This window comes from Chelon labrosus (genome assembly GCF_963514085.1).
Source record: "Chelon labrosus genome assembly, chromosome: 9".
In the NCBI taxonomy this organism is placed as follows: Eukaryota; Metazoa; Chordata; class Actinopteri; order Mugiliformes; family Mugilidae; genus Chelon; species Chelon labrosus.
Window position 1 is genome coordinate 10,939,221 of NC_140359.1, and position 14,046 is coordinate 10,953,266.

The following is a 14,046-nucleotide window of genomic DNA, read 5'->3' on the forward strand; positions in this document are numbered from 1 at the left end:
TTTCTGTGTCAGATACTGTAACCACTCCATGGCGTGATTAGCCAGTTGCTGGGAGGTGAGCGACGAGTGAGGCATTGTGCTTGTCATTCTGGCTTCCTTTTTTCATTCAGTACTCAACTATTTGTGGCACGTTTCATCTGTGCGATCCGGAGCAACTCCCAAGGGAGACTGTCTGGAAGCGCTTCTCCATTTCGAAGCGTTATCATGCAGAATGCTCACTGTTCACCGTGTGGTCATGATCAGAGTTGTCACAGTGTCCTGTGTGTATGTGCCGGGGTATTTATTTGCGGCCCGGTGCACTGGCGGTTCTTCGGCGTGTGAGATGTCTATATGCTGTCTGCACGTAAAGCACGTGTCTGAAGGCAGAGAGGTGCGTGGGCCTCGGGGGCTGCAGAGGATCTCTCACCCAGCTGTCAAGCAGCCTTTAAAGTGTTCTCTAGTTGCTCTTCAGGGTGCAGCCAGCCACGGCCACATCCTCATGTCAGCCGCTGCTACGTGACTGTGCCTGCGGGGCACACCAAAGGCGCGCACGGTGACAGTGACAGACACTGAATGATACAGAGCGGGAGAACAGAGGGAATGAGAGAGCTAGAGAAGGAAGGAGACAGATAGAGAAAGAAAGAGGATGGCAGGCGGGCGGAGGGGAAAGACAGAGATCGGCATGAGTCATAATTCACATGTATTATTTCACTGTCAGCTGCAGAATAAAGAAAACATAGAGTTGCTTGACATTCAGGCTTGATCATGAAGAACTATCACAGAGTAGCTCAGAGAAGGGAAGGTTTGAGTGTATGCGTGTGTACGTACTTGCAGATGAAAGGCTCAGAGCTGGAGTTGAGATGAGTGAGGGGTGAGGCTGTCAGCGAATGAAAAGGATAATTTAGATCTGTTTCCTCTCTCTTGCTCCAGCGCTTAATGAGCCCTAAGCAGTGCTGAGGCCCCGCAAGCAGTGCCACCACAGTAAAGATGAAACAGGTAGAGCACAAGGTGGGGGCAGAGGCGCCGGCACCAGAGATGAGGAAATGAACACAGGAGGTGGAGGGAGAGAGGAGCACAGCAGATGCATGGGGAAAGAGGGCAGGCAGGCAGACGGGGAGGGTGTGTGGAAAGATAAGGGGAGAGCGGAGACTGTTGCAGGCTTCAAAGGCTGCCGGCTAGCGTGGCCATGGAGGAGCCATGAAGTCTATGGCAGCGCAGTGTGCTGGTCTCGCGGAATATGCTGGCTTTTTCAGGTCACGCTCTCTGTTCTTGGCTTATCTGGTCCAGCCACAGACTTGTTTTCCAGGAATGCAGGGAAAAGCGAGACTCGGACGAGGCTTGGCCCATTTTCCCGTCTCTTTGACTAAAAGCGTGTTTAGTTAGACCCCTCTATCGCGCGAGCGGGTGGAGACTTGCAAATACAGAGCCCGTGTTAAGTGAGACTGTGCCTGAGCAATAGCCTATTGCAAACTGCAGAATGCTTGCTGTGCATTTAACACCTTGTGGGTGATGTGTGGCCCAGCGGCTGTCGTTTTTTTTCATCATTGTCCTCTGCGGAGTGGCATTTTCATCTCAGTAATTGGGCAGAACCAAGTGCTCGGCAGGCAGGCTGAGGACACATGCAAAGATGTGACATACGCCTCACTGCCTGAGGAATTGGAAGTGAAAAACAAACTGTGCTCTTGCCAGGTGATCTGACACAGGCACACTTACTGAACATACACACCTAGATGCGCGCACACACGTGTGCGGGCACATTCAGACCTCCGCTGGCTCCCAGAACCAGTCTGAAAATCCCACATGCAAAATGCCACAAAGTAGACTTTGCCTGTGTGTTTGCATCCACTCTATTATTAGCTCATCAGCGCGCCTGCAAATATTTGTAGACATCTTCATTACGCTTTTTTTTTTTTTTTTTTTTTATGCAAGCATTAAGCGTGTGTTTGCTCAGCCAGTCAATCCTTAGCATTGATTACTATGCAGTCCAATGAGTCCTCTAACAGCCTGTCTCTATGGCAGAAGCGTGTGTGTGTTTAGACCCAGTACGAGCAGCGTCTTACTACCGAGGCCAAATACCCAAACCTGTTCGCTGTCAGAACATCAGTACCATGCTATGCTTACATCTGTTACTCTGAAAGATACCTAAGAGTCTGTCTGCTCTGAATAATTTTTGCTCTCCTCTCCCTCTCATGTGCTCCTGTTTCCTCCCCTTCTGACAGGCCTGCGGCTTGCAGAGCAGCTGGCTCGGCGCGAGGATGAGGCTAAGATCCGCCATCGTCTAGGACTCTCTCTGTGGGCCAGTGGGAATCTGGAGGAGGCCCAACATCAGGTAAATATATCTCCTGTTCCACCCCTCCATGCCTCTCCTGGCATCTCCACTCCTCTCCTCTCCTCTCCTCTCCTTTCCTCCATCTGGACTCTTTCCAGCAAATTCACCTCTTGTAGTTAAAGCTGACCTCCAATAAGCCCACATCTGTTGCCTTAGAGGTTGGCAAAGATTACAAATGAGAGGTGGAAATACCTGTCCAGTATAAATTTACTCACTAATGCCCTTATGGTGAAAGAAAGAGCCTAGAGGAGAGAAAACATGGGGAAAGAAGAAGCGGTGACTATAGAGCTTGAACACGGATGCTGGCAATATCCTAGGGAGGCTGTTGAGCTTGTAAATGCTGTCATCTCAGCAGACAGGTGACAGATGAGTGAATATATTTTTTTTTTTTTTGTGTCTGTGTGCATGGTCTCAGGAGCCCCGAGCCTGCTCATCACGCGCACATTCACTCCTCTTCAGCCCACTGCCCACCTGGCAAGCATGGAATATCCCCTTAACATCTCTCTTTGCAGTCTGTCCACACACTGCAGCTCAGGATTTCACATTTTCTTTCTTCTCCGGCTTGTGTATCCACACACAAGTCGGTGAGCGCTCAGCCAACAGCGGTGGCTGTCACGTGTGTCAGTGGGGATGTTTTTCAGCTGCTTTCATTTTCAAAATCTAGTCCAAAACATTTCTGTTATGATACACGCACGCCAGTTACATCTACGTGACCCAGATAGCTTTTGTTTTTTCGGTCCTGCATCATGCTTTTCAAAAAGTAACTTTGTCTGTTTGCAATTATCCGCAACAAGAGCTGGGAAAGAAAGACTAAACCAAGGTGGTGACTGGAGCAGAGAGCTCGTGAGTCATAGTGAGGAATTTGTGTGCAATTAAAGCCAAATATTATTCTAACAAGCCAATGCAACATATTTTCCACTGCATGTTTGCTTTCCAGTTTAACGCTTGACCTTAAGCCCTTAATCGTTCATGTTAACATTGTTTTGTCCTCGTTGCAACTAACAGCCGTCCAGTCCTTTGCCTACATGTACCACGGCTATGTTGAAGGGGTTTTTTTTTTTTTTTTGGCTGTCAGCTTGCAGTCCCCAGGGTGAATTGGTGGTGGGAAAGGACACTGTTGTCCTCGGAGTATAGATCAAATGGTTATTCATGAGCTGGCCTGTCGCTACATATGACCTTGGTGAATACCCTGACCCATTTCATGCCGCAATTGTAAAGGCTCGTGTTTAAATTTAAAATGCATCCATAGGTGTAGATTGAGAGTGCCTGACCTCATGTTCCTCATTCTTTATACATTTAAACCCTACCGTATTCTGCCACGCTTGCTGTGATCCCAGAGTTCACCGTGACTCAGACTGACGTGTCCCTGATTCTAATCAGCTGTTTGAACGGTGCATGCTCCCTCTGAGAAGTGCACACATTCATATCTCAGCGAACATGGATCGATGGATTTGTGCTTGCTTAAACATCAGCGTTCTGCTGTAGATTAGGCTTTTACTGCTCATATCGCGTGGCACAGAAGAAGTGAGTTATCCAGTATTTCATGAAAATCATTAGAGGTACGCTTGCATCAAGCTCTGCTGACGTTACAGATTCGACGAGACGTTGACATCCACTTGACATGTCGGACAAAAGTTGTGTTAGCGTCGGTGACAGTGGGACAAGAGAGCGCCGTCTGAATGCAAAGCAGACGAATATTACCTGTACCACAGCCAAGCAAGTCACTGTGGACGCAGCACATTTGGGATTGTTTCACTTTAATCTGTGCCAGGAAGGAAGGGTCAGGCCAGAGGAAAGGCGCTGTGAGAAATTAGTTTCACTCTTAAAGGGAAGCCTAACAGATTAAACTAGCACTGCAGCAATCAGCCCGCAGCCCTATCAGCAAAATCAGCCTGAGACTAGCAGCTCCGTCTACCAGCACTAATGCAGCAGGACTCACAGATTCTCTGCTGATCTCCACTCTCCTCCTTCACTCCGGCTGACACACTTTCCTGCGTGACCTTGGGATGTGGTAGACGAGCTACAGTGTATGCATATATGTGTGCTCACAAGCGATGCACGCGCTCCTTCTCTTTTTTTTTTTTTCTCTCCTATCAAAGCCACGGTGCTGGTAGAATCCATTTAATACATACCAACAACCTTTTCTCCACTGCAGATCTTTGTCTGGTAAAGACTATGGTCAAGCAGCATGATTTCTTTCCCCTCTCTGCTGGCCCTGGACTCCTGGAGAGTGGCTCTATAGCAGTCCCAGTCATCCTACGAGGTTGCTATAGGTGCAGAAATAGGAAATCAATAAAGGTTCCCATGAATCAGCACTGCTGGCCTCCTCTGCCTGGCCACTGTGCAACACTGCCTACTGCCCCACCTGTCCATTGTCTCTCTCCTTCACTCAATCCAATCTCTGGCGCTGAATAGAAAGGTCCTATTACACTGACAGACCTATTGAATTCACAAACCATTTATTTCCTTGGACGCCTTCTGTCTGAGACACCCAGGTAGTGGTTTAGCTTCTCATTGCCCTTTCCTATGTCCAGGCTGTTTGAAAGCTGAGGAAAGGTTTACTTGTGTCTGGTGGTCATTCTTCAAGCTACATTACATTACTCCTCTGGGGAGAGAGACACAGAATTCGAAGGAAGTCTGATCGGTGATGACCCTTGAGGTGGAATGCTACCATCTAGTGGCCAAGATTTCTTAATAGTCTAATAATGCACACATATAGCAACTGTTGGACATTTTTATCTAAAATGTCTCTCTAACTGTATTATGGGTGCTTATATTTTTAGTGTGATTTGCTTGGTTTGAATCAAACATACAGTAGAAACAGCCCCGGTGCCGTGGCCTACCTCTTGGGGAACGTAGGACCACTTTTGACTGTTAATAACAAGAGCTGTTCTTATGTTGTGCCTTTGTCTTGTAAAAGAAGCAGCTAAGAACATTTAAAAAATATTGTTCTCTTGTTTATCCTCTCCTCAGCTTTACCGGGCATCTGCACTGTTTGAAACCATCCGCCACGAAGCCCAGCACAGCACGGACTACAAACTTTCTCTGTTTGACCTGCAAACGTCCTGCTACCAGGCTCTCCAAAGGGTCCTTGTCAGCCTAGGTATGCCAACGCGCACACTTGTCGCGTGATCGCTTCATCATGCTGTTAGATTCCAACTTGCCTCTTTGAGCTGGGTATTCAAATGTACCCATTAATCAACATCATTGACCTCTGAACACCACAGGACACCACGATGAGGCCCTGGCAGTGGCAGAACGTGGCCGTACACGAGCCTTCGCCGATCTCTTGGTGGAGAGGCAGACGGGCCAGCAGGACTCAGACCCCTACACCCCAGTAACAGTGGAGCACATCTTGGACACGGTCAACAGCCAGAGGGCCTTGGTGCTTTATTTCTCCATGGCGGCTGGTTACTTGTACAGCTGGTTGCTGGCTCCAGGAGCAGGTAGGATCTGACTCTATAACTGTATTTACTGAAGGGTATAATCATATCACATCAGCCTTCTGTTATTGTTTTCTTATTTGGCACGGTCTCCTCTGTGCCGTGGGCAATATTTCTTCAGCATGATTGAAATAATTCTCAATTGTTTACATGGATGCTGAATGAGATGATTCAATAAGATATATGCTTTTACGTGCCCCAAACATCAATCTGATGTTCAAACTTTTTTGAAAGTGGTTCTGGCCAATGGAGAGCTTCGAATTTAACAAAAGCAGGTGAAAAGATTTTTTCCCCACCTTTATTAACCATTGTCCATTCAGTAAAAGAAGATCATCAAGATGGGCCTTTGTTTTCAGCGGCGCAGCCTACATTGACTTTGGCCTACGTTCATCTTTTCAAACACAGCTCTTTGTTTTGCTACGCCTTCTCTCTGTCCCTCGTGTCACCTGATGTATAATGCACATGGTTCAAACATGAGCAGATAGAATGTGTATACTCCATTCAGAGAGCTAAAATGTTCATGTTGAAGAAATTATTACACCACACCTTTCGATCCCATTGAAAACTGAGTCAAGATTATAAGTGTGATAAAAGTGTTCATGGAACTCAGAAACTGCACTTAGACTGACCAGTCGTTCCTAAATCTATTTATTTTTTTGTCATCTCATTCAAATACGTGTAATTTTCCTGCTTATTTGTGCAGCATAGACACCATTATCACTGATGTGCGTACAGCATATATTCAAACATAAAATGAACTGTAATTCATTGACAAATACTAAAGCAATCAGTAACTCACGTTCTGTTCTGCTTATATGGAAACAGTACATACTTTAAAGCAAAAATACACAGGTGGAAGCGCACACATGAATAGACACACACATGCTTATTCATATCAAAGCGGATAAAAGGCCTGGAGGTTAGAGGCTTGTCTTCAGCTGCAGGGGTTAGAGGGCCAGCTTTAACGCCAAGTGGCAGTGCCACCTGCCACTCCACTGCTCGGATTTGTCCCCTGCCTTGCTTTTCACCCCCAGAAGGCATCTGCCAATGAACCATGCTAATTGATTGTGACACAGATAGTGGCAGAGCCAAACACCGGCAACATCTTCACACATGTCAACAGGAAAAACACTTTGCTGTTACACCAAGTCAAATGGTCCCCATCCTATTTCCTCCTGTCTCTACTATTTATTTTGTGTCTTTTTTTTCCCCTTTTATTTTAGCATTGCTTAACCCCTGGCACTTGCTTCTATACTTGCTGCTACAAACGCAGGCACGTGGATTAAGGCGCAACACATTTTTTTATGACTTGTGAAATTCCAGTTTAAAGAGGGGAAATGCGAGCCGTGACCCATGTCCCATGCCACAAAGCCTGAAAATTTGATCAAATCCAGCTCCCAGGCAACCAGATGAACTTGACCTCCCAGCACTACTCATACGGAGGGGAGGAGCACTACAGGGACCGGTGTAGATCTTCAAAGCGCTGAATATTGCCCCGGGCTAAGAGGGAGCCACTTGCTCGCTAATCGTCTGTCTGTCACTTCCTGGCATTTCCTGGCATCCAGCTGGCACACAAACATGGCCAGCTCTGAAGAGATGGCAAGCAATGAAAAGGGCTACTAAAGTCATAATTGCTTGTGTTGATGCCGTATTATTTCACCAGGCCTGAGTGCGCACACGTTCACATACACACCTGGATCACACACACAGTCCAATCGTATGCATTTAATACAAAAGATGCATGCGGGGACGTGCGCGTAAACAGCGCCGACACACCCACAAACACACACACACACACACAGCCTGTTCTCCATCACCCGGTGTGTCTTCCCCACCCCGTCCTCATGCTCCTGCTTGAAACTTAACCGAGCACTCATGGCAGGCAGCAGATGGCACAGGCAGCCTACTCTTATCTTTTATTGAACATTATTTGTTTTATTCATTTTGCACCACAGATGCACTGCTACACGTCGCCTCACTCGCGACGTTCAGCTGAAGTGATCCAATATTCCCCCCGTCGTGAGCGAGTAATAGAAAAGTATTAGAAAAAGGCGGCGGAAAGTGGTCGCGTCTCTGTTTTTTATTGAAATTTGCGCTTCATAAACACTTGAAAGCAGCCAGTCACGTTTGCCGTCCCCCGCCTCTCTCCACAGGCATCCTGAAGTTTCACGAGGTTTACCTTGACGGCGTATCAGAGGGAGGGTCGGACATCCAGGAGGGAGGCGGTAGCGGAGTGTTCAGCGGCTCCTCGTTGGAGCAGCACATTGCCAGCGCTCGGGAGGCTCTGGGAGTAGAGTCTTATTACAGCAGGTGAGATGTTTACAGCTGTCACAATGAAATGAAACCCTCACATATTATAAATCACAGAATCCAACATTATTGAAGTGTCACAAGTAGTATATTGATGTACGATGATGGCTTTTTTTAGTGCTCATCCTTATAAAGCTCCATTTGTTTTCCAGTTTCTCCTTTGATGAGAATGTGTGACGGCTTAGAGAAAATGTGTTTTTATTGAGGTTTTATAACAAATCTGTAGCATACTTTTGCTGCTGAATTCATAGCATATAACCTAGTAACAAGGCAGTGGTGTAGAGGTTAGCACTCATAGCGTCATACCAAAAAGGTTTTGGGATTAAAATCGGTGCCCACCTCGGGCATTTCTATCAGTACTTTGCATGTTCTCATTATGCCTGCGTGGATTTTCTCTAGTTGCTTCGGCTTCTACCCACATTCCAAGATGTTAGGTTAATTGGTGAATCTATATTACCCGTATTATCCGTCTCTTGCCCATTGTCAGCTGGGACAGGCTCCATCCCCTCTTCAATCCTATAAGAATAAGCGTTAATAGTCTATATTAAGTCTTCTCTTCTCTTATGCATTGAGTTTTTTGACTGAGCAGAGATCTGCGCCAAGAAACTGTATAGACAAATCTCTAAGTATAGTCAGAGCAGACCATAATGATTCGGGTGTTCAATAGAAAGCCTGTCCTAACCAATTTTCTGACATGTAGAAGAGACTTGACTTCCCATAAAAAAAAAAAAAAAGGAGCCCAAACCAAAAATATTGAACCCAAACTTGACACTTTCCTCACCAGAGTTAACCGAAGAAGGGTTATTTTATCATTGGGAGTCTGTACGTAAAAGGGTGTTATTATGCCCCATTTCACGCCGTGATGACAGGCCTCCACTACCTGTCTAAAGGACTACACTCTCTCCCCGGAGGAAATAAATGAGACGGAATAATGGCTCTTTGGATAGCTAGAGATGTTGAATCCACCTAACAAACAGCGATCCTGACAAGTAAAGGAAGAGAGAAAGGTCTTTAATGAGAGCATAAGGAAGAATGGGAAGTGGGCTGAGATGAGGGGGTAAAATCAATGGGGCAAAGAAGCAGAGGCTGGTGAATAAAGACATAACATGTAGCGGAGGATGTAGCCGGAGGAGCTCTGCCGAAGGGGACGGCAAATGTGGTGAGATTTATCGACGCCCGTGGTTCTACACGGCGTTTGCCTCCAATCTCTAGTTGGTGTTTGATCCATAGTGCCCAGCTGGTCCGCCCAGTACCGGTCTCTGCCACCCTAGCAGCTTGGCCCTCCTGCCCCATTACCACCTCATTTACTACTCCAATGGGAAGTTGCATACACGCCACTGCGCCTGGATGGGCACAATATGGCACCACTTACCCGCCCATTCATTCTCCAGAGCGCATAGAAAGGGAGGCAGCACTCGGAAATGAGTGGCGAGGAAATGAATGGGACGGAGAAAAATGGGGAGAGCTTATGTGTGTGAAAGAAAGGATGATAAAGGGAGTGGAGGTTGCTGCTTCTGTGACGGTAGAAATCCATGTATTAAAATGTGGGATCCCTTAAATATTCAAAATGGCGTTCAATATACCTCCGATTCGAATAGGTCTCTCAGTAGATGCATCCTAGGAGTATGAATACACAACCTAGTGTAAGGACTGAAAAATGTGTTGATGTTGGTGGGAGCAAAAGATGAGGAGAAAACCCATGGTGGTCCCAAGGGGCCCTGAGTTCACCTTCAGCTAATGTTAGGGCAAGAAGCTGACATGCTGTTAGAGTTACGTGATGTGGCTGCATCAGAGGGGAGGTTCAAGCGTGATGGGAGAGATGGGGGAGAGTTTGTGATTGTGGGGTGGGGGTGGTTGACTCCCAATTGACTGGATCAGCATTACCAGCATTATAATGAAAGGATTTAACTCTGCCTGCCATCAGGGTGTTGGCTCAAGCCTGGGAAATTAGGCCAAGCATGTGTGGGTTGAATAGTGTGTATTTTGGGAAGATCAGGAGCGTGCGTTGATTTATCCGCCGAGGAACAATGTAAGTCTGTGTATTGTCTGCTGTTTTCAAGTGCCCCCTTTTCCTGCCAACATTTCTATGGCTGTGGATGTCTCTCACTTCATCTCGTTCCCTCTCTTTCAGAGGGTGCTCAAGCAGTGAGACCGAGAGCGAGGCGGGAGATTTGTTGGACCAGCAATTTGAGGAGCTCAACAACAAGCTTAACTCAGTCACCGATCCAACAGGCTTCCTGCGCATGGTTTCCAGAAACAACCTGTTTAACAGGTAGGCGATTGTTGCACATCACCTGGACGGGGCTGCTCTCTTGTCTTGCCTTCACAGCCTTAAAGTGTCTCTTTCTGCTAAAAAAAAAAAGAAGATTAAAAATATCTGCTTGGGTTAGGAGATTGGTTGGTATTGTGGCTCATCTGTGAAAGCGCTCTTTTCTCCATTGTTTAGCCAGAGCAGAGGCAGCATGTGAATCCTCCTTATTAAATAGACTGAGTAGAGCCAAGCTGCTAAAGCCCTTATCAACTGTCTCCTCTGATGGAGCCTTGGGTGTGTGTGGACGTGTTCGTATGTGTCTGTGTGTGTGTGTGTCTGTGTCTGTGTATGCACACGCTTGTGTGTATGTCTGCCTGCCGTACACAGACTCTGAGACCAGCGTGGTTTTAAGATGTTTGCTCTGTCTCTGTTTGTTGTGCAGATTTGTGATTTCAGCGACTCTGCCAGCGGCTTGTTCGGAATATTATTTGCAGTGTGAAGTATTCCTTTTACATTGCATTGATTTGTAATGTATACCAATACGGCGTGTGCATGTGTGTGCATACGTGCGTGTCTGGGTCATATTTCCCCGTCCTCGTCCACAGTTGAGCTGCTCTTTGATGAGAGGGTAATTCCAGCTTTAATTGAGTCTCGGTGCTCATTAAGCCCCTTTAATGGGCTGCCGGTAGTAATCCGCTCATTCTTTCGGTCCACAAAAAAAAAAAATCTGAATTATAAAGCTCGTCGTGCTTAGGAGACTGTCATCTATCACAATACTTGAGCAAGAGAAAATGAAGAAAACCTCATTGTCGGTTTCTGCTCATATATCTTGAGGTTTGATGTCACACAGTGTACATGTGTGAGCTCTCTTTAACTTCACTCACTGCTATCATTTTTCCCTTACATGTTGAGATATAGGCTATTAGTGGATGGGTTAACATCTATTAAAATGAATGGTTGTGAAGAGTATAGTACTTCCACAATTACTCATAATTAAGGGAAAGGAAACGAATATAATAAACCCTAATTGAATAACACTTCAATTAAGCTAGGTGCAGGGATGATATATTCAGCATTAAAAGATCTGTCAAATGCCCTGTTTTAACACTTGGATGTAATCTTCATTGAGGACTTTGGTAAAGATTAATCTCTGTGATAGGTGATAATGAAAGTCTTCCTGAGTCTAATCCCTTCAGTGTGTGACTAAATCCATTTTTATGCACAATCTTGGCATAATGAGGGTGCTTGATGATCACGATGAGGTTGTCAATAATGAAGCAGTAAACACTAATGAAGCAGAGGCCTGCTTTAGAAGAGCTGAGCGGCCACTAGGTTAAACAGTTATTTACCAAAAATAGCTAGAAATCCGGTCAGTATGAAACGCCTAAGTGTGTGACAGAGGTTGACTTGTTCAGCATTGTTTACCACTCAGATCACACTTCAAGACAAGTCTTTAAGCTACGGACCAAGCAAGGCAGACACTGAATGCAGTCCCCACCTTCAGCCTCACTGAAGTATTTTCTTTTCACTGTTTCCTTCTACACTTGACACTCACCTTCTCTTGGCTTATCCCTTGCCTCCACTCTCATTCTTCCTGTCAGGCTAACAAACGATTGTTTTGCTTTCCCATGGAGGCTCATGCCAAGGCCTGGGAGAGAGACAGAGTGTTGGGAGGCTGGGGGGAAGCCAGTGGCCTGGGGCTACCAGAAGGGCAGGATAGATGTCTGTTGGCTGGGGTCCGGAAGAAACTCTGGCTGGTGGAACAGATGGAGAGTAGTGACAAGTGTGGCCATAAAACTTGGCCCTGCAGGGCCAGGCAAAGGGCTTCTAACCCCACGGCCAGCATTAGCACAGTTCGCAGTATGCTGGGTGACTCTGCCTGAGCAGAGAGCTGTTACTCCGTTCACACAACTGACATGACTCAAGAGACATTGGACGGTTTGCATATTTTGGGGTGTTTAAGAAACTGGCAATTCATTTCAATTTCTGGAAGAGTTTTGATTGTATGTACAAAGTCCCTGTAAAGATAGAATGAGTGCTGCTCTCCTCCTTCTGTGGTTATTTGCCAAGCAGATTACTTTCATTGCTGCTTCGTGTTTCTGTAAGCTCCAAGCAACAGTGCAATACTGCCATCTAGTGGAGCTTTATATATTGACATGAAAATCTCAAAATAGCGCCAGTTAATATTATACAGTTTGGAGCTTTCTGCAAATGTACGATGTGACTGAAACAAGTAAAGGAGGAAGTGACACTGCCTAAAAATGTGTTTAGTCTGCAGCATTTAAGCATCAGGCACACAATGAAAACTGCTGTTCTTGTGTTGTGTCTGTGCAGGAGTTGCCAGAGTATGACCAGCCTGTTCAGTAACACCATGTCTCCTGCCAAAGATGGTAACTCTTCCCTGCCTCGTCGCTCCAGCAACCTTGGAAAACCTCCACTCCGGGCACTTTATGATTTGCTTATCGCACCTATGGAGGGGGTAAGTACTACCGCCAACTTGGGTCACTGCCCAGCCTATTGATGTACCGTAGTTGTGCAAAAGAGGGGAGATAAGAGAAGAGGCATTTGGGAGGAATATAAATAATAAAGAAGCTCCTGAGCATGTTAATTTTTTATATGTGTTTGTGTAGTTTCGCGCTAATCCTCTTGTCTGACAGGGTTTGATGCACTCCAGCGGGCCTGTTGGCAGACACAGACAACTAGTGATGGTGCTGGAGGGGGAACTGTACCTCATCCCCTTTGCCCTTCTAAAAGGAAGCTCTTCCAATGAATACTTGTACGAACGCTTCAGCCTCATCGCAGTGCCCTCTATCCACGGTCTTGGATCCAGCACAAAGGTTTTGCTTCTCATCCATATGATTGCATAATAATTAAATCCTTCTATTTGAAACTGTAAAAGTAATGAGGGCTTTTCTGATTATAAATCCTTTGTTTCAAATTCCTAAAAATGTTTGATAAAGTACTAAAGTTCTGTTCTTAACTTGATGCACTATAATGTAAACTTTGCTGATGGTTCTTAGGCTCACTCTCGGCGTCCTGGACCAGCTCCATGTGGTGGTGTCTCAATGGCAGCAGTGGTGGGTAACCCTAGACTCCCCTCACCTGTGATGGACCGCTGGCTGTGGGGGCCTATGCCCTCTGCTGAGGAGGAGGCTCTAATGGTCGCCGAGCTGCTGGGATGCCAACCCCTGGCCGGCTCTTCTGCCACCAAGGAGAGGGTGATGAGTGCCCTCACGCAAGCCGAGTGCGCCCACTTTGCCACCCACATTTCCTGGAAATTGGCAGCTCTGGTGCTCACCCCAAACCCCGAAAGTGTGCCTGGGGGGGCAAGTGCCAGTGTGGGAGTGGGAACGGTGGGGAGAGGTGCTGGCGGGAGGAGAGGCAGCGGCGGTCGAGGCAGGAAGGGCTCCATCGGAAGCGGATACACCATCCCAGAGTCTCTCCACATGCAGGATGACAGCAGTGATGTGGAGAGCATCTGTGACAGTCCACCCCTTCAGGAGTTCCTGCTTACTGCTGCAGATATATTGGACCTGAGGTTGCCTGTCAAGCTGGTGGTGCTGGGGTAGGTGGACGGGCTCCTGATTTGATCCTGATGGTTTATTTTACAATATAAGTTCTAAGGCAGTCAAGGAATTAATTTACCAAATGTAAGTCATAAAATAGGATCAAAATAATCATGCTGTAGATTTGGATTTAAGATTGATTTACAGACATTAAAGGCATTTAAATGT

At 46.5% G+C, this 14,046-nt stretch overlaps 1 protein-coding gene across 2 annotated transcripts in view; it reads left to right on the top strand.

Moving 5' to 3' along the window:
* The window catches only part of LOC311492576 (tetratricopeptide repeat protein 28-like), a 165,542-nt gene that overhangs the window by 145,661 nt on the left and 5,835 nt on the right, over window positions 1-14,046 (top strand). For both annotated transcript variants that reach the window (XM_084550883.1, XM_084550884.1), the window contains 8 exons: window positions 2,199-2,308; window positions 5,282-5,411; window positions 5,536-5,754; window positions 7,905-8,061; window positions 10,193-10,333; window positions 12,647-12,791; window positions 12,970-13,149; window positions 13,333-13,877. In XM_084550883.1, coding sequence (XP_084407009.1) covers window positions 2,199-2,308; window positions 5,282-5,411; window positions 5,536-5,754; window positions 7,905-8,061; window positions 10,193-10,333; window positions 12,647-12,791; window positions 12,970-13,149; window positions 13,333-13,877 — 1,627 coding nt within the window. The remainder of the gene's footprint in view (window positions 1-2,198; window positions 2,309-5,281; window positions 5,412-5,535; window positions 5,755-7,904; window positions 8,062-10,192; window positions 10,334-12,646; window positions 12,792-12,969; window positions 13,150-13,332; window positions 13,878-14,046) is intronic.